This window comes from Podarcis muralis, chromosome 7 (genome assembly GCF_964188315.1).
Source record: "Podarcis muralis chromosome 7, rPodMur119.hap1.1, whole genome shotgun sequence".
Lineage (NCBI taxonomy): Eukaryota > Metazoa > Chordata > Lepidosauria > Squamata > Lacertidae > Podarcis > Podarcis muralis.
The window spans coordinates 6,409,356-6,429,502 of record NC_135661.1 but is presented as its reverse complement, the minus strand read 5'-3'; the positions used below and the strand labels follow the sequence as shown (position 1 = coordinate 6,429,502).

The window sequence follows — 20,147 nt, the reverse complement described above, 5'->3', positions numbered from 1 at the left end:
GCTCCCGTTGCCAAGGGTAACCTGGGGTAACCTTAGCAACCTGGGCCGGAGGCTTGACCTTGGGGCGGAAACCGGCTAGGCCCGAAAGAGAAAGGCTAGGATGAAGGACGCACCCTAGGCTGCAGGCCTCGTTAATTGTAATCTGCGGGCATCTTCGTCTCCAGAAGGCACCCGTGGCCCTTCAGCCCGTCAGTTTTATTGTGTGGTATTTACAACCCCCCTTTCCAAAGAGATGGATGTAAATGCAGGTCAAAAACAAACCCACCACGTTACTTTGGTTACTTTGGTTGGGCAAGGGCATAGGGTGGTTCTGGGTTCAAATCCCCACAGCCATGGAGCTCACGAGGTGAGGTAAGGCCAGCCACTTAGCCTACACTACCTCGCAGGGTTGTTGTGAAGATTAAACAAATGTGTGGGTGACTGGGGAGATTGTATGTTGCCCTGAGCTAGCTGGGGCTGGGGGGGTTAAATAAAAGGATATACATTCACTTACATATTCCTACTTTTTTCTGTTGCATATTTTAAATAAACAGTAAAAATATCCCGACTTGTAAAAAAGCAAAATCCACTTAGCTTCAGTTTGACATACAGAGGGCAGAGAAGAGTGATATGCAAATTAAGCTGCAATTGTTGGTGTTAACGAAAAGGAAGTTACAAATACACAAAGAATGTCCTTACTTGTATCTGTGAAACGGTGAGGAGTGTGTGTGGATGGGCGGGGTATAAATAAATTATTATTATTATTATCATTATTATTATTGCCCCCTGACTCTTGGTTTCATATGTATAATATGATATAATATAATATATTCATTCTTTATTCAATCAAAAGTATATATTCCATTAACATATTAAAATAACAATATTAAAAGGAAACTGCAACTGCATGATAATTAAAAATGAACATGCAAAATACAATTTGGGTCAGTGCATTCACAATACACAATTAACTATTACTGCTATTGGAGGGTAATAACATGCCATTAAAAAAATATATATTTGGTAAATATCAAGACGTTCTCAAGGTCTTATGCTATTCTCCCTGGCTGCTGATGGTAGTAACCAATCAGACAGAAACACTGACCCACCAAGTCTGTACCTAGGGTTGCCAGACCTTCAAGGCTGACCCGCAGTCTCCAGGTTTGCCTGTCTCCTCCACAGCTCCTGCAGGTGGCAAGGGAGTGTCTTGAATATCCAGGTAGGTGAGAGAGCCTTTAAATTATGATGATAACTGTGGCCACAACTTGCAAGCTTTAGCCTGGCTGGAGCCACCTACAAATTATGGCATAGGCTCCAATGATGGGGGGTTCCGCCCTTCTGCTCCCTCCCCACTCCCAATTAACCTCCGTCTCCAGGGCTTAGTGATGTGAGGAAATGCAAAGGAAGAAAAACCAGGCTGGGCTCAAGGGGAGGATAGGGTTGCGAGGGTGCATGCATGCCTGGCATGGGACTTGCCCCATGTGACATGGCAACACCGCCTGTACCACAGGACAGGACCATCACCATGTGGAATCTCGTGCCAATCTGGTTGCACCCTTTCCAGCACAGCCTACTCTCAGCTGGATTTGTGTGATGACATAACCATGGTAGTATACCAACAGTATACCAGTTTAAATGTATCTCTCAGTCTCACTGAGAAGGATTTCATTCTTGAATATGGATCGGATTATCCCAAAGAACTTCTCTTCCCCCACCCGTGGTCTCTGGCAGTCATCATGCATTAGATTCCCCAGGGTGCAAAATTCTATTTGAGAGGTATGGAAAACATCCCATCTAATTGTTTCCTAAGTCTGACTTTTTTTCTTTTTTCGGTGAATTCCGTCTGCTGCTTTTTAATCCGGGAGTCGCCAGGCTATCAAAGAGCAGTCTGGAAGACGTTTTCCATTAGCAGCCTTGAATCCATTTCCCACCTCCTGGGAAAGAAAGTTGATGGCAGAGCAAAAAATGTATACAAAAGGTCAGGGTCCGTTCGTCCCCCCCCCCCCCCCGTTCAGTTGCCATGGACACACACCAGCAATTAAACCCATCCGATGCAATTGTGGATATTTATTATCAGATGACGCTGTTCCCAAATCCTCCCCGCCGCCATCTCATGACTTTTACAAGCACTTTTCATAATGCCGAGCCTGATAAATAAATAAGGAAAAAGGAGAGGAATTTTTAAGGGCAGGAGGGGAGTCAGAGGGGAACCAGGTTCATAGCATGATAGTGAGTAAGCTTTTAAAGAAGCCACATTCACAGTGATTAGTAAATAACAAGTTAACCACTCTGTCACGTCCGCACCATGCATTTAAAGCACTCTTGTACCACGTTAACAGGAACGGCTTCCCCCAAATTATCCTGGGGACTGTAGAGCTGAGATTTGTTAGTAGGGTTCCTGTTTCCCTCACTGAGCAACAAATCCCAGAGTGGTTTAACCACCAGTCCCTCTTTCAAGGAACTCTGGTCCCAGTTAATAATTATAATCCATCTGATGACTTCTGCACTAGCTGCAGTTTCCAAACAGCCTTTGGGAAGTAGCCCCATGTGCAGTAATCTAACCTACAGGCTACCAGAGCGCACTACAATCTAACGCCAGTGGGGCCTCAAAGACTGATCTTAAAGCACAAACGGGAAACCTTGTCATGCGTGGATCTGACCTGTCCCGTAGCTGAACATTTGGGGGTTACTGAGTTAAAGAGAGCTCTCCTTTGCTTAAGGCCGGTGGTTATGGCTTCTTTCCACATGCAGTGAATCTTTGGGAGATCTGCCACAAACCCCACACACTTTAAAAAACCCTTTTAAAGAAGAAATCCTGGCTCACTGTGATGAAATGCTTTCCAGTGCTCATAAAGACAGCATCTCCCCCCCTTTCCTGTAACATAGAGAGAGAAAGTGCGTGTATGGGAATTGATTGTCACTGCCCATGCGATCCAAAAGACCCCTTATTAAAGGGGTGCCTTTGCGAACAGGTTAAGTGCTATCAAGCTAACCTCTTTGACTATGTTTGTTAGTACGCTTGTAACTGGGAGATACAGAATCTAATAAGATGCTTTATATGGAGCCAGACCATGGATGTGACTGCATTTGGAGTACAGCATACAGTTCTGGTCACCTCAAAAAGGATATTGCAGAGTTGGAAGATTCAGAAAAGGCAGCCCAAAATGATCAGGTGGCTGGAGCAACTCCCCTACAAAGAACGGTTGCAGCATTTGGGACTTTTTAGTTTAGAGAAAAGGCGACAAAATTAGTCCTGACATGGAGAAGGTGCATATAAGTTTTTGTTCCTCTCTCATAATAACAGAACTTGTAGACACTGCCTGAGATTCATCTTGGACCTCCATTCTCCTTTATAACAGAATACCTTAAAAAATAAATATATCATAAGCCAAGAGTACGGGGTGGGAAATCTCTTAGGATTTTCTCTTTTGGCTCGATTCAGTCTGCCCCCCACCCCATGGACGGTGGTACTCCATGTGTGTTCAAAAGGCCGTAGAGATTCCTGAATGATTCGTTAGTCCACGTAGCATCATTTCCTTAATCATTATTTAGTACACATCCAGAGTTCAAGGCAAGGATGTCCCCCCCCCCCCTTTATGGCTCAGAGACAAGCACCGGGGTGGTGGTGGTGGAAGGCGGGGGTTTGTATTTGCTCTTAAGAAGAGGTATAAAAAGGATCAAACAGCTGCTTTTCGTTTTTGCCCCAAATATTTGCATTTAAGTTCACCGGCCAAAAAATGTTTGCGCTCTCCAGCCTCCGAGAGAACATGGTCTGAAATGAGGACCAGCTGCATGCACGTGGATGTTTATGGCAGGGCCCGTTTGGAAATGAGCACATTTGTTTGGTGGGAAAGAGGATGGAGTGAACGGCTAGGGCGATGCGTTGTAGGACGTGGGGTAGGGGAGACCTCTGCATGGAGGGAATGAAAGCTTAAGGCTCACAGGGTGGTAAATGAGCACAGACAGCTGGACGAGGCTGAGTACCAAGTAATCAAGATCAGGAACGCAGAAAGCTCTTTTGCACAGAAGAAGCTCTCCTAAACATAAGAGGAGCCAATTGCTCATCTAGGCATAGAATCAAGAGTTTGGAGGGACCCTGAGGATCATCTAGTAGTCCAGCCTCCTTTGCAGCTGTTCCTTACGGGGATCAAAACTGCAACCATGGTGTTATCAGCACAATGCTCTAACCAACTGAGCTATCCAGTCGATGCGCTTCTCCCACATCTTGTTCCATGGGCGTAGCCAGGATTTGGGTTGGGAGGGGGGCAGCCAAAGTTGTTGAGGTTTTTTTTAAGGAAATCAAAGTTGCGGGGGGCAAGCTTCTGCTGGGGGGCAGGGAGAACCTCAGATAATTGCATACTTTCAATGCTTTTCAATAATATTTGCTACGCTCATGTTTTGTTCTCACAGTGGCGAACCAGATGCCTCTGGGAAACCAGCAGGTAGGGTTAGAGCGCTCTCCCCTCCTGTGGTTTACAGCAACTGGTATTCCAGCAACCGTGGAGGCAGAGGATATAGGTATTATCCACTGACAGCCCTGTGAATGTGTCTAATCCACTTTTACAACCATACAAACCGGTGGCCATCGCTGCCTCTTGTGGGAGTGAGTTCCATTGTTTAACTACGCGCTGCGTGAAGGAGGACTTCCTTTTCTCCATCTTGAATCTTCTGATATTCAGCTTCACTGGGTGTCCACGAGTTCTAGCGTTATGAGAGAGGGAGACAAGTTTCTCTGTATCTGCATTCCCCGTGTCAGGCGTCATTTTATGCTATCATGTGACCTCCTGCTTGCCTTTCTCTAAACTAAAAAGATCTCAGGAGCCCACTTGACCATAACACACAGCAGGGCCTTCGGTGTAGCTGCTCCTCTGCTGTGGAACAGCAACCCTGCCAAGAAACCACAGGCGATCACTTTATCTGCATTTTTTAAAAAACAGCTGAAGGCACTTCTGTTCCAACAGGCCTTCGCAGCTGGATACGTGGGTCTCTGCCATGGGTGTCTTCTTTATACTGTATTGCTTTTAAGTTTGTCTGTGTTCATTCCAGCGGTTTTAAAGCTGTCTTTATTGCATTTTGAACGTCACCTTGAGATGTGTGTGTGTGGAAGGTAAGGAAAAGGAGAAGAGAATTCAGCGGTCAAGGATGATGGGAACAAGCATAGATTGCAGTGCAACAAACATCGGGGGGGCACTAATTTGTCTACCCTTGGTGTGGGTAGTAATGAGCTACATGGATCAATGGTCTCCAGGGGTGAAACTAGGCTTTATTTCACCTGGATCAAAGACCCAGTTTAGTACACATACCCCTACGCATTTGCATACTCACACACACAGGCTGGAGGCGTCACATGGGGCAAAAAAACCCAGCTAGCCCCCATGTTGCTACGGCTCTACCTGACTCTGTGCAAGGCTGTTTCTTATGAACAACATTCTTCTTTGATGCTGCGATTTAAACCATGCCCTTTATGTGTCAGTGCACATCAGCAACCTGGAAGATTTCTGGAGGGCACCACTTTGGCTATCCTTGGAGTGGACAACAGCGAGCTACATGGCCTGAATCGGCGCAAAGCTGTTTCTTATGATCAACATTTTCCTCTGAAGCTGTGATTTAATCCATGCACCTATGCGCTGGTGCGCATCAGTAACCCGGAAGAAAGGGGGAAAGACTTGAACCGAGAACTGTCACCATGCACCAGTACCGGGATTAATTTTAGGGAAACCTCTAGGTCAAAACAGAAGGCAGGCGCAGCGAGAGAGGGGGCAGGGTGAATCCATGGAACAATAGAGGAACAGAAAGGCTGTCCTCCATCCATAGCAGTGGGCATTTTACCAATTCCGCGCGAGCAGGCAGCCTTTCTGCTCCCAGCCACAAAGCAGCCTGCCGTAACACAGTTCACAGCGAGATCAAAGCAGTTCTCCAGCCTGCAGGACCCGTGTGTTTGATGTGATGTCTGTGGAAAACCTGAAACAGTTCTCCCCCGGGGACATGCGGTTCCTGTTACAGCTCCAATATATCGGAGTACCCCGTCCCATCCACATCAAATACTGTACTGCACCAGCTCTGATTCTGTTATCTGTCCAGGAAATGTCTTTAAATTCTGCTGAAAGTGCAACAGTTTCTACAGTGCTCGTATCACTTCCTGGTTATGGGGAAAGCACATACAGTGGTACCTCGGGTTACATACGCTTCAGGTTACAGACTCCGCTAACCCAGAAATACTGCTTCGGGTTAAGAACTTTGCTTCAGGATGAGAACAGAAATTGTGCTCTGGCGGCTTGGCAGCAGCAGGAGACCCCATTAGCTAAAGTGGTGCTTCAGGTTAAGAACGGACCTCCGGAACAAATTAAGTACTTAACCCGAGGTACTACTGTAATAGGAAGACAGGGTAGGGTGGTATATAGAGTTGCCAATGGAGCAAGGCAGAGGCTGGCTGCCCCACTCTCGTGCCTTGATTTGCAGAAGTCAGGCGCTGAAGCGCCATGAATATTGCAACTACAGTAGTCTAATTGTGAGGTTACTAATGTATGGACTGCTATGGCAAGCCTCTCTCTGTTAAGGAACAGGCATAGTGGACACATCAACCAAAGCTGGAAACGTGTTCTGAGCTGCTGAGGTCACCTGGGCCTCTGACAAGTGATGGATCTAGGAGCACCCCAAAACTACGAAACTGCAGAAGGAGTGCAACTCCTCATTGCTGGTAAACAACCTTATTGGGACTATATAAACAAAGGAAGCGGCCGCATACGGAGTCAAAAATTTGGTTCATCTAGCTCAGCATTGTTGAGTGGCAGCAGCTCTCCGGGGTTTGAGGCAGGGATGTTGCCAGCCCTACCTGGAGATGCTGGGGATCCAATCTTGGATGCTTTGCATGGAAAGCTGATGCCCCTCCATCAAGTCTCCTCCTTCTCAAGATTCACAGCCACAGTTGTAATAGTGCCACTCCTGCTTAAACCCACAGGTTTAGGAGGTAGGAAAACTGAAGAAGGGCCTAGATTGTCTCTTTAGGGTGACCCAGCAGGCTCATATTATTATTTTGTTTTGAATTCCCCAAGGAATATAACAGCCATGACATTTAGGAAAAGAACCTCCAGGCTCAGGAGCAGTCTACCCTCTCTGAACCTCTTGTTGGGATCAAGCAGTGGGGAGTGGGGGGAGGCGCCCTTTCCCTTTAAATTCTGGGTAAATGTTGCAGATTAGGGGGGAACAGGCTCTTCCCATCTTGAGTCACCCCCCCCCGCACAACTTCTTGTTTTCCCCCTCTCTCTATTACCCACCAGTTGGTCTTTCCCTTCCCAAACCCTCCTCCCGCTCCAGCTAGCAAATGGTCTCTCCCTCCCAAGTCCTTCCTTTCTTGCTTTGGATTTCCCCTTCCCCTCTTCAGCATAATTGTCTCTCCCATGCCTTTGCGCTCACTCTCCCCCCTCATTAGTCCTCCCAATGGACTCTTCCTCCCAAACCCTTCGTGTCCCCTTGTTCGGAGATCCCCCTCCCCTCTTTAAACCAAATGGTCCCTCCCACAACCTGCGCCTGCTCCCCCTTTCCATTCATACCCAAAATGGTCTCTCCCACTCCTTCCCGCGCCGCGCACCGCCTCCAGCTCCATACTTGGCGATGGCCGGCGAGCCGCCTTCTGATTGGCTGACGAGCTGAGGGGCGGCGGCGGCAGTTCCTATTCTCGCGCGCTCGCGCGACGCTGACCCGGATGCGCTACTGCTAGGCAACGGCGGAAGTGGCAAAAAGAAGAAGAAGAAGAAGGGAGGCGGTGGAGGAGGGCTGCGGCCTGGCTCAGAATTCGGAGAGGCCGGACGGAGGGACTGAAGAGCCGCCGTCGTAGCCGCCCCCGCCCCCCCGCCACTGCTGAGAGGCCCCGTCCCGAGGAGGCATCATGGTAAGAAGACGGCGACTCCTCTGGGGAAGTGGGGAGCCGCTTCCTGTGAGGGAAAGGCCGGCCTGGGTCCTCTTGGGGGAGGGGCCGCTGCTGAGGGGAGCGGGGGGGGGGCGGGCGGAGAATAGAATCCAGGTGTCACTCGGAGGGCTCACGGGGGAAGCTGTTGGTGCTCCCTGCCTGGGGTTACAGCTCGGGGGCGGGGGAGCCAGGTGTGGTGGCTGCTGGTAGGGTAATCAGGGGTGGTGGTGTCGAGGGGGTCATTTGTGCTTCTGGCCAGGATCGGGGTGGTGAGGCGAGGCGGGGGATAAAAGCCAGGACCCGATCTGGTTCTGGAGCAGGGCTGGGTGGGGGAGAGAAAGAGTTATTCGCGCTCCCTGTCAGGTCCTGGAAGGGGGGAGGGCCGGTCTGAGACCTCCTGGGGGAGAGGGCACCGGGGAGGAAAGAAGACTCCAGGTTTCACTTTAGGCGGTTACCTGTGCTTCCTGTCAGGATCTGGGCTGGAGTAAAAAGTGGGGAGGCGTTGTAGATACGCTCGGGGGGGGGGGGAGGAGCCAGATGTGCATTTGTATTTTGGGGGAGAGGAATCGGGTAGTGGTGGCTTGAGGAGAGTGATTTGTGCTTCCTGTCAGGGTCCGGGTTGGAGTAAAGAGAGGCAAGGGGCTGGGTGTGGCTCTGGGGGAGAGGCAAGGCATGGGCCGGGGAAATAGAAAGAGGGTGTATCTGTCAGGAAGGGAAGTTCCTCCCCGTGTTCCTTTTTCTCCCCGCCCCACTGCATGCTGAATTGTTGGGGGTGGGGGGAGAAGAGGACAGATAGAGGACTGTAGGGTGCAGCTTGTTTTTGTGGTAACACCATGTAGCCAAAGCTACATGTGCAGGTGGAAGGCCTTGCAGGAGGCAGTGGTGGTGTTGAGGTCAAGAGGGCTGCATTTCCCCGCTGTCCCGGAGATTTCCCTATGGGCTTTCGTCTTGCGAAGGAAGCCCATAGGGAAATTCGTTTTGCGAAGCGCCTCCAAAACGGAAAACCCTTTCGTCTAGCGGGTTTTCCGTCTTGCGAGGCACCACTGTAGATAAATAGGTACCGCTCCAGCAGGAAGGTAAACGGCGTTCCCGTGCGCTGCTCTGGTTCACCAGAAGCGGCTTGGTCATGCTGGCCACATGACCTGGAAGCTGTCTGCGGACAAACGCAGCCTATAGAGCAAGATGAGTGCCGCAACCCCAGAGTCGTCCGTGACTGGACCTAACGGTCAGGGGTCCCTTTACCTTTAAGGCAGAGACATGAGTTCCATTTGGGTGGCCTGCAGCACAGTGAAATATATCTGTACTCAGCCCTGCACTGATGATAGGGAACTAAGATGCCCAGCAAGGGATCCATGATTCACATGGCAACACAGAAGCACATGACACTGGCTCAGTGGAGGTTTCAGTCGCTACCTGGCACCCAGAAATCTCCACATAGTCACAATTAGACCAGCTCCAATAGCAAAATGCACCTGGCTTTCGGGGTATTTTGAACACCTTGAGTAGGAGACAACTGGGGGTTTCCATGAGTGGGTGAAAAATAACAGTAAAAAAGAGAAAACAAAAAAAATTCCTTCCAGTAGCACCTTAAAGACCAACTAAGTTAGTTCTTGGTATGAGCTTTCGTGTGCATGCACACTTCTTCAGATACCTGTGCATGCACACGAAAGCTCATACCAAGAACTAACTTAGTTGGTCTTTAAGGTGCTACTGGAAGGAATGTTTTTTTGTTTTGACTATGGCAGACCAACACGGCTACCTATCTGTAAGTAAAAAAGAGAATTACCCATAGCCTCCTTTACATGATAAAATGTTTGTAGAGCTGGCTGTTAGGCAGCTGCTTGTAAATGGGAAGGACCTACCAATGTAGTTTTAAAGAGGCATCCTAATTCTTCTTGCACTTGGGGTTTTCCTGACCAGGACACTTGGAAATCAATTCCGGTAGAGCATTGGTGTTGGTGGAACTATAGCTTACGCTATACTTTTGTACTGTATAGCTTATGCTGTACTTTTGTACTGTTTTATTGTTGTTAGCCGTCCTGAGCCCGGCTAAGGCTGGGGAGGGCGGGATATAAATAAAATTTATTATTATTATTATTACCTGTAGAAAGTGGCAGTGTGTTCCAATTGTCTACGATGTCTCTTCACTATCTCATATCTCTTTCTTGGTCAACCTGGCACCCTCCAGATGTTTTGGACTACAGATTCCATTAGCTGCGCTGGCTGGGGCTGATGGGAGCTGTAGTCCAGAACATTTGTTGTGGAGTGGGGGGATGTTGACGAAGACTGTTGTATCTGCTGGGCTCGGTCGAAGGAGTTTTGGTGGGAAACACAGGCTTGTCTCATTGAGTCATAAAGGTGGGGCATTTCTGCAGTGACTGCTGTGGTTTGGTAGCTGTCACTGTGGTCTCTAAGACAGTAGGAGGACCTTGCACTAGCAAACACCGTATGGCACTCAGCAAATGTCATGGCTTTCCTCTTTCAAAGGGAGCTGTGGTTGTGTGCACAATCTCCTGGAAACCTGAGGTGGTGATGGTGTGAACAGAGAGGTTTACCATTCCTTGCAGATTGATACAAAAGTATGCCAGCTCATGCACAGGTCCCTTTGAATGACTGGGCAATCCATGTGGCAAATCTCTCTCAAGTTACTAATTCATTCTGTGTGATGGCTTGCTCTGCCCAATTACCTTAACTGTATGACTGCCCTTACAGAGAGCAAAAAAGGGCTCTTTAATTAAGCTGCTTGCTAGTCTGTTATATTTGAAGTGGTCTTATACAGAGCCAGACCCATCTAGCTGAGTATTATTTATTCTTACTGGCAGCAGCTCTCCAAGATCTCAGGCTGAGAGTCTTGCCAGTGACTGACTTTAACTGAAGGCCCATTAACTCCTTTAACTGGAGATGCCAGGTGACAGGTCTTGAGCCTGATAACACCTGCATACAAAGCAAATGTTCCTCCCTGAATTTGGGGGATTAGGTTTGGCGGTATAGATTGGGGAGGAAGGAGCCAGAACTTACAGTTGCCTCTGAGAACAGGAGGCTGGACTAGCTGGGCAACTGATCTGATCCATAGGGCATCTTCTCTCCTGTTCTTATGTTCTGCTCATGGTCATTATCATTTTTTCAGTTATACGTAGCTTTTTCACATGTTCAATGCAGCTCACAACACAAACAGCTGTGCAACAGCAAAAGTATACATTGAGACATGTCAGTGCCTGAGTAGACCTGTAGTCTGGAAAGTCTGTGTTAAGTGGAAAGATAAAACATCTTTTCCTGTCTCATATCTGCCAGATTTAGTTCAAGAAACAAGCTTGTTTCTGTTTCATATAATTTTGCACTAGTTCTGTTATCACCTGTCCTATATGAATATACTTGGGCACACTGACTGACTTGTGATCAGTCCAAACCTGTTAAGGCATTTCCATATAATGTAAAAAAATGCTATGCATTCATTCCACCCTGCTAACCTCAAAGCTGGGTATGTGCACATCAAAACATAAGAAAAGCCCTGCTGTTAGATCAGGCCAAATGCCCCTCTGTTCCAGCATCCTTTTCACACAGTGGCCAGGCAGGTGCCTATGGCCATGAGTGCAACAATGCTCTCCCCCAACATGTGATTCTCATACTGCCTCTGTCTCCCTCAGATATGGGGGCATGAAGTATATAGTCATGCATAAAATAGTTGTGCCTGCTGATAGCACAGTTGGCATTCGGGGCATGGTGTTAACTTCATAATGCAGGGCAGATCTTTTGCAAAGAAGCCGGGGCTGTTGGTAGTTAACGAGGAAGTTGTCCTTTCACACACTTGCATCTTCCTTGGGATGGTGGTGGGCAGATTGTTCCGGGATCAGCCAGGTGTGTGCACTTATACTTACAGAATTTCTGACTGCTGGGAACACATAACAGAGGTGTACATTTGTTCACTTACCCAAGTTCTGTTTGTGCATCCAGGCATCATAGGCATCTAGGGTACACAGGAACACCTGGCCATGTTAAGGGTTGCAAGTTAAGTCAAACGTAGGCAGATGTTGAAATTTTACAGACCATCAACATTTTAGGGGGGTGTCATTTCCTTTTGGGGAGCAGGTATGTCTGCCTAATGCACTTTTTAAAATAAAAAAGGAAAGCTTCCTTTTGTGTGAATTGCTGGTGGTTCCCTACTGAACTTGCAGGAGAATGGAATGCCTGGGTAAACGGGAACGTTTTTAGTCATGAAAGTCAATAATGAGGGAGACAGACTTTCCTCCTTAGGGAGGGCATTCCACAAATGGGAAACCAACACTGAAAAGGCCATGTCCTTGCTGACCATCAACTCTGGAAACCCCATGTGGTGGCGTTACCAACAAGGCCTCATCTGCTGTTTGTAGGGTTTGCAATGGTGAGATTCAGGAAGGCATCTTTACTTGCATCCCCAGCCTTTTAGGGATTTGTATGCTAGCACTAATACCAATTGAGCCCAGTAGCTCACTGACAGCTGGTGCAGTGCTTCCAGGACACATGGTCCATTGACCTGTCCCAGTTACTAGCTAGCAATCATGTTCTGCCCTAGCTGTGGCCTCTGGACCATCTTCAAGAGCAGCCCCACATAGGAAGCATTACTGTAGTCCAGGTGATAGGTCACCTAGCATGGACAACTGAGACCAGGCTGTCTCAATCTAGGAATGGCTGCAGCTGGTGAATCAGCCCAACCTAGTGGTAAGTACTCCTAGTCACAGGAGCCCCTTGAGACTCCAGTGACACATGGGAATTCAGTATTCCATGAATATGAACCTGTGCCTTCAGGGGGACTGCAGCCCTGTAGGACAGCTCATAAACCTAATTCCAAGACCAAGACATGGGAACCACCCACCCACAGTAACTCCATCTTATCAGGATTCAGCCTCAGTTTATTAGTCTCCATTCAGCCCTTCACTGTCCCTAGATAATGGTCCAACACCTTCACAGCCTCTTCTGTCAGATGGAGAGAGAGAACTATGTGTTGTGAGCATACTGGCGGCACTTCACTCTGAATCCCTGGATGGTATTTCCCAGCTGTTTCATATAGATCTCTAAAGCCATATTGCTGAGCAACCAACTCCTAGTCCTACTTTCGGGGAGCGACCTTGAAGGTAGGAGCTGAACCACTGCAAGATAGTGTTTCCACCTCCCAGCTCTCTGTGTGGCTTCAGAAGAACACCATGGTCATTGGAATCAAAAGCTGCCAGGGGGCCAAGGAGAACCAACAGGGTTGCACTCCCCCTTGCTCTTCCCTAATAGAAGTCATCAGGGCGACCAAGTTTAGTAGGTGGCAAACACCCTTACAAATGGCATATTGCAATATTTCTCTCATTGCACTGTATAGTGGTTTCTGGTAAGCTTGTTCCACACTCCTAACCACTACCTGTTCTTTCTTTCTTTTTTTAACTGAGTGTGCCAAGTCTTGAGCATGACAGTTACCTGGTTTTGGATTCGTTTCTAGTAGAAGCAATACTGCATTCATTGCCCAGGCAGTAAAACTTAAGCATACAGTATAATGTGGCGCTTGTCTATTTTTAGAGTGCTTGATACTGTACTTGCCCATAGGAATGGCTCCTTTTGGAGGAGATGGGGGCTGTCAGCAGGCGTTGCTTCTGTTTCTCTCCTCCTCCCCAGCTGACTTGGCACCCTAGAAATGGAGAGTGAGGAAGTGTTCCAAGGAAGAGGCGCCAAGTCCCATGGGTGTTCTCTGCTTCTGTCTAGACCAAGAGTGTAGTTACCCTAGTGTGGCATATTCATTTTCTTCATTATTCTGCCTTTCATCCGGTGTTTTTTTTAACCTATTATTATTGATTTATTGCATTTATATCCCACCGTTTTCTCCAAGGAGGGTACATGGCTCTCCTCCTTCTCATATAATCCCCAAAACAGCCCTGTTGGGTAGGTTAGGCTGAGAGGTAGTGACTGGCCCAAGGTCAGTGAACTTCGTGGTCTAGTAGGGATTCAATCCAAGGTGTTCTAAATAAAGCAGGTGGCCATTCCACTTCTGCTTAAAAACTTCCAATGAATGAGAGTCCACCACCTTCCATTCCACTGTAATGTGCAGCTGTAGTCAAGTCTTGATGTTCACAGGCTGATAATAGTGGCAAGACCATCTCTGACCAGGGGGAAGCTGCTGTTGGTGTGCTAGCTGGCGAAAAGCACTTTGTCCTGTGAATGTGCTGGCAGTGGTTGTCACAGTTGCCTTGGTGCGTGTGAATTTTCAGTGCACAAAACATCTTCGTCTGTACCAGTTCTTCTCCAAAGTGTGTGCTGGAGTACAACAAAGCACCTCAAAGTTGTATTTGAGCACTCACAGCACTGCCTACAAAGAAGGCTGCTGCTGCAACTCTATGTGAGTCTTTGCCCTAAGTGTACCACTTCCCACTGTTTGCCAGCTTTTAATTCCACAGAAATGTTTCCCATTGAGTGTTGGGGGAGGGATAGTATCTCTGGTGGGGGACACATTGTGTGCTTGCAGAAGTACAGGAAAAACCCAAAAAAACTCAGGGGAATTTTTTAAGGGGGCAAATAAAGCCCAAAACTGCACAAGGACTGAGCAAGAGGACTTGGGCACACAAGCCAAGGTTTATTAAGAGCACCTGTCATTTCTTTGGCTTTTCCTATTCTTGGCTGGAGTAGGATTTGGGTCTGAGGTAACCAAAGTGGTGCCCTCCGGATGTTGCTGGGAACTCCAATTCCCATCAGCCCTGCCCAACATTGCCAGTAACCAGGGATTATGGGTGCTGTAGTTCAGCAACATCTGTGAAGGGCACTAGGTTCACTATCCCTTATTTAGAATGCTTGCCCCCAGATTTAAGAGCAATCTTGATGGATCAGACCAAAGGTCCATCTTCTTTGGTATCCTATTTCCCATAGCAGGCAGATGAATGCTTCCATCAGAGGCTACAAGGAGGGCTCAGTGAGGTAATAGCCCTCATCAGCACTTTGTCCCCAAACCCAGTATTCATATATGCTAATAGTGAACTCATTCCCAGAATGTGGGTTGTGGATGTTGTTAGACTAATTAGCCTGCCCTTCGGCACAAGGTGCCAGGGTGGGGTCAACAATGTAAAATATAATATTAAAAGCGGCACACCAGGTATTAGCAGCTTGAGGGAACCCTAAGTTCCCACATTTCCATTTGTAGTTATAACAGAAAAAGTAAAAACAAATGATAATTTATAAAACTGCATTAATATAAGCATTCCAAATACGTATCTAAATGGAATTGATTGTTATAAGCTATGTGTTCAGACCTAGAAAGGAGAGTGAGATTTTAAAATGGCTGGATGACTGATGGTGAACATTTGTCCTTACAGTACAAGTCCCTTGGTCACTATAAGGGCTTGCAGAACCCACCTTTGCTGGCTATTTGTTAGTTCCTACACCACAGAAGCATCGGTGAAAATCAAGGATTTCCCCAAGACAAAGTGAATATGAACAATATCTCCACAGCACATGCCCAACACATTTGTTGTTGTTTAGTCGTTTAGTCGTGTCCGACTCTTCGTGACCCCATGGACCAGAGCACGCCAGGCACCTCTGTCCTCCACTACCTCCCGCAGTTTGGTCAAACACATAATATGCCTCAAAAAGGCCTTTTCAGTGTTACATTGCCAACACCTATCTTAACTTACAAAATTCTTTTGGGAACCTTGTGTTTATGGCTCATGTCAAAGTGGGTGGTCAGGAATGCCTTTTACCACCTTAGGCTGGTCTTTCAGGAGATAGAACTACTGTGGTCACTCATTCTTCAGTATCAACCGGGTTGGGACTTCTGCCGCAGTGTGTTTCACATGTGGCTAACATTTGGAAACCTTCACTGGCCTAGTATGTGGCTGCCAGAGTGTTGGGCTGGGCAAAATGTACTGTGCATAAGACGAATCTAATAGATCAGGCCATTGGCCCATCTTGTCCAGCATCCTTTTCTCACAGTGGCCAACCAGATGCCCTTGTTAGAAACTCTCAAGCAAAATCTGGGCATAAGACCCCTCTCTCCTCCTGTTGTTTCCAGCAACATTCAGAAGCATTTCTGCCTGTGGAGGCAGAGCATAACTCTGGTGGAAACAAGGGTGTGACCTGTTCAGTTGTGGTGCCACTGTTGTGGAATGCCCTCCCGAAAGAAGCCTGTCTGGCCCTGTTGCTGGTGCTCTTCTGTAGCAGCACTGTTGAAAACTGAAGTTGTTGTGTGTTTTTTGTAAAGTCTTGGGTGGAAGCCTAGTCAGGTAATGAATTTTGCCTCCCTACAGTTTGGGTTCTTCGCTGATTCTCATAATGTGCAGCTCAAGATGGCCCCTATAAGGAGTAGCAGTAAGTTGCAGAGAGCTCTCAGCATGTTCCTAGAACTTCTTTTGCAAGATTCAGTAAGAAGCATAAGGAAGAACTTCCTGACAGTAAGAGTTGTTTGACAGTGGAACAGACTCTCCTTCATGGGAGGTTTTTAAACAGAGATTGGATAGCCATCTGCTAGGGATTCTTTAGCTGTGATTCCTGTCTTGCAGGGGGTTGGACTAGATGACCCTTGGGATTCCTTCTAACCCTATAGTTCTATGATTCTATAAGCCTCTGCACAAAAGAATTCATTGTCACCAATTGAAAAGTAGAGAGCACTTTTAAATTTGAATGTGGGTTCAAACCATGCCCCTACTGCAGACAGGCCAAGCCATTTTATGGCCCAGGGGCCCAGTCCATAGAATAGGATTACGTGCATGGGAGCTGACAGAAAGCACTGTGAATCTGAAAGACTGTTATGCTTGTGAGCACAACTAACCCACTAATCACAATAATGACTGGTAAATAAGTCCTAAAATTTCAGAACTGAAGCTTGTACGTTTGTCCCAAATTGGTAAGAAAAACTAAATCCTGAGGGAAGTGGGTGGTGTGGTGGTTTGAAACACTGAGTCAGGATTCAGAGAGCTGTAGTTATAGCCATGTGGCCTTTGTACTTTGAGGTGGTCCCTGCTGCTTCCCTCCTGGGGGCGTTGTCCAACTTTCAACTTGAGGATGCTAATTAAGTGAGGAGGCTGCAGCAAACTGTGCTTTAAAGCAGTGTCTGGGCATGCTGGAGAAATCGACCAGATCCCTTCCTAGCTAGCCCTGTACGACTCTTCCTAGCCATAAAGCAGCTAGCTGCATGTGGTACCTCCAGCTTGTGCAATCAGCAGCACTCACCCAGGATGTGTGAAGCAGCTGCCTCCTAAGACAAATCTCCATTCTGTTATGCTGCGGACCATAGCATATATTTTTTGTAAAGGAGAACCACTGTGCATGTGGACTAACCTTTGTGCTTGAATCATTTTGCAAGCATGGTACAATGTCTAAGCAAGCAAGATGTGTTTAAGAAAGATAGTGTGGGAACATGGTTTTTTTGAGGATGGATGGAAGCTCTCAGGGTTCTAGTTAACGGGGTTAAGCTCAAGAGCACCTCTGTGTGTGTTCAGTTGTACACATTATCTCCAGGCTTTAAAGGGGTTTTCTGCGTGGTACATCCCAGGTTCCCCACCCTCTTTGCTCTTCTCTGTACCATATGCCGTGTTGATGCTTGCCAAGCATGATTGACGACGGAACTGAACAATTTGCACTTGGTTTCCTAGTCAACGGGTTAGCGGAGTTCCTCTTGAAATGTTGGAAGAGGAAGCCAGATGTCTTGCTTTTTAAAAAGCAAGGAGTGCATGTGTGCGGAAATTAAGAATGGTCTGCTCAGTTAGGTCATGTGTGACAGACCCTGGGAGTCTTTTGGGGTCTTTGAGGTGTTTGCTGTGTCTGATTTAGTGAGGCTCCAGGTGCTGAAAAATGAGTGAGGCCTTCCTCTGGCGCTCCCAACAGTGTGACGTAGAGGTTAGAGTGTTGGACTAGGGCCAGGGTTCTAATCTTCACTTGGCCATGAAGCTCAGGGGCTGACCTCAAGCCATCCACTGCCACTCAAACTAACCTACCTCACAGGATTGTTGTGGGGATTAAATGAGGAGAAAGGGGTGGGATATAAATGCAGTAAGGAAACAGCTGCATGGGAAGAGTGGCTAAACCAATGCCAACTGCTGCAGTCACCCCCCAGTTGTGATAGTTGCTTGTTTTGAAAAGGAGGACTCCACAAATTCATAGTGCAAGGGAAGTCTGCTAATAGGGATTGGCTCTGATGGCAAAGTGGAACTTCCATGTTCAGAGGCAGGCAGAGTGTGTTGTTCCTCAGGGGAGAGGGAGGGACACTACCTTGAGCCATTCTTCTCATTTATGTGCATTATCATGCATATGTGCCTTGAGCTGAGGCCTGGCATTGCCAACAGACTCGGGCAGAGTCCAGGCTCACCTTAATACCTACTGCTCATAGATGTTTGATACTGGATTCAGAACCCGAGGGAGGCATTGCTGTTCTTGTTCCATGGCAAACATTCTAATCTGGCTCCCCAGCCCATAACTTCCTCATTACTGTTTAGAAACTGCCTGCAAGTAACTTTTAAAAACTGCGCTGTAAATGAAACCTCCCTGATATTTCTCTAGGGTATCTGCTATCCTTACCCCCGCCCTGCCCCGACCCCCAACTCTTTCCTTCTTACGCGGACTGTGTTACTGAGCTTGAAACTGATCTCCAGCTACCTGCCTTCCCCAGTTTTATTTTTTGCACACTGGTGCATACCAGAAATAGAAAAGTATCTGGAGGACCAATGTCTGTGGCTTTTTAGCTGGGCTCTCTTGCTGCGTCTCCGCGCTGCAGGCGTCGGAAATATAACCCTAGGCTTTGAGGGGGGAAGTCGAGAAAAGCCAAGACAGAAATGGAACTGCGGGAGCCAATGCCAGGCCAGAGAGCGCTGGTGGCAGTAATAAGGTTTTGGCAGGGCCTGGAGCTGGTCTCTTAATGCAGTGCCAGGGTGCAGCTGACAATAAGAGGATGGGCATACATTAAGCCTGCTGGCAACTGATGCCTTGGCAGCTCTCCACACACTTCTCCTTCATTTACTGGCACACTGGAGGGAGTTGGCATTTGGGGGCACTTGTTTGGGCAATTTTGGCTTACATTAGGCTTGTGAGAGCTCTCACTTCCACCCCCTTCCAAGCCTTCTGAACAATGGAGGCTGGCTCACTACCTTGTCAACCTCAGCCACTCCCCCCACCCCACCCGTGCACCTACCTTCCTTCTTTCTTACAGTCTTTCCCCATCTCTCATAATACTAGAACTCATGAACATCCAATGTACAGTGGTACCTCTGGATGTGAACGGGATCCATCCCGGAGCCCCGTTCGCATCCTGAAGCGAACACAACCCGCGTCTGTGCGGGTCACAATTTGCTGTGCACGCATGCACGTGACGTCATTTTGAGCGTCTGCGTGAGCGGCGAACTGTAATGCGTTCTGTTACTTCCGGGTCGCCATGGAGCACAACCCGAAAACGCTCAACCTGAAGCTACTTTAACCCGAGGTATGACTGTAGTTGAATGTTGGAGGATTCAGGGCAAACAAAAGGAAGGACTTTGTCACAGCACTAAAATTCATGGGAGAACAAGGCTATAGGTGGCTACATGATGGCTGTTCCCTGCCTCCACAACTTGGAGGCAGCATTGCTTCTGAATAAGATTTGATGGAAACTGCAGCAGGGCAGGGTTGCTGTTGTGCTCAGGTCTTGCTTTGGGGCTTCCCATTGGGGCATCTGGTTGGCCACTGCAAGATCAGGATGTTTGACTAGAAAGGCCAGTAGCCTGATCCAGCATCCAGACTCTTCTACTCTTAACACCAGGCCTTACTTCACAGGGCAGAAACAAGATCTCAGGTTCAGTGTTGGCTCCTTGGGTTCAAGGCTGTTGTGTTTTAGCACACTGTAAGTCTTGGGCCTCTCTGTCTGTTTGCTTTCGGAGGGTTGGGCCAGTTAGGATTTTGTGATAAACTTCTTGGCAACTTCCCAGAACAAGCTTTGTTTCAAGCTAGCATTGCCTTTAGTTCTACTCTTCCCTTGCCCCCTCTGAGTTTTGTTTTGCTTGCCTGCCAACAGAAGATCATATCAACGCCCCAGATGTAGATCTGTAAAATACCAGGTGGATGAGGGAAGAGGCACAGCAGCTGCTTCTAAAGTCCTTTTTAAAAAAGAAGACTGAGGGGGTCAATGTAGCTTGAGGACTGTATGTGGGATAGGTGCCAAATGAGGAGCCCAGAGGGGTCTGTTGCTACCCTGTGTTGAGAACAGAGCACGCTGGACCCATTCTCCTAGAGCTGGATTTAGAATAATGGGCTTTCTCTGTACTAGCATGGACTTTTTCCTCAACCAGAATAGCTTCCA

The 20,147-nt window shown here is 47.8% G+C and overlaps 1 protein-coding gene and 1 long non-coding RNA gene across 2 annotated transcripts in view; one reads left to right on the top strand and one right to left on the bottom strand.

Moving 5' to 3' along the window:
- Window positions 1-804: 804 nt before the first annotated feature.
- On the bottom strand, window positions 805-7,619 carry LOC144328360 (uncharacterized). Its single transcript, XR_013393543.1, has 2 exons — window positions 7,530-7,619; window positions 805-4,680 (listed from the first exon to the last, which is right to left on the bottom strand). It is a non-coding gene; the product is annotated as an uncharacterized LOC144328360 (long non-coding RNA).
- A 95-nt stretch (window positions 7,620-7,714) lies between these two features.
- The window catches only part of CAPZB (capping actin protein of muscle Z-line subunit beta), a 60,903-nt gene continuing 48,470 nt past the window's right edge, over window positions 7,715-20,147 (top strand). The window contains exon 1 of the mRNA XM_077931094.1: window positions 7,715-7,867. Within this exon, the coding sequence (XP_077787220.1) occupies window positions 7,865-7,867 (3 nt within the window). The 5' untranslated portion in view covers window positions 7,715-7,864. The remainder of the gene's footprint in view (window positions 7,868-20,147) is intronic.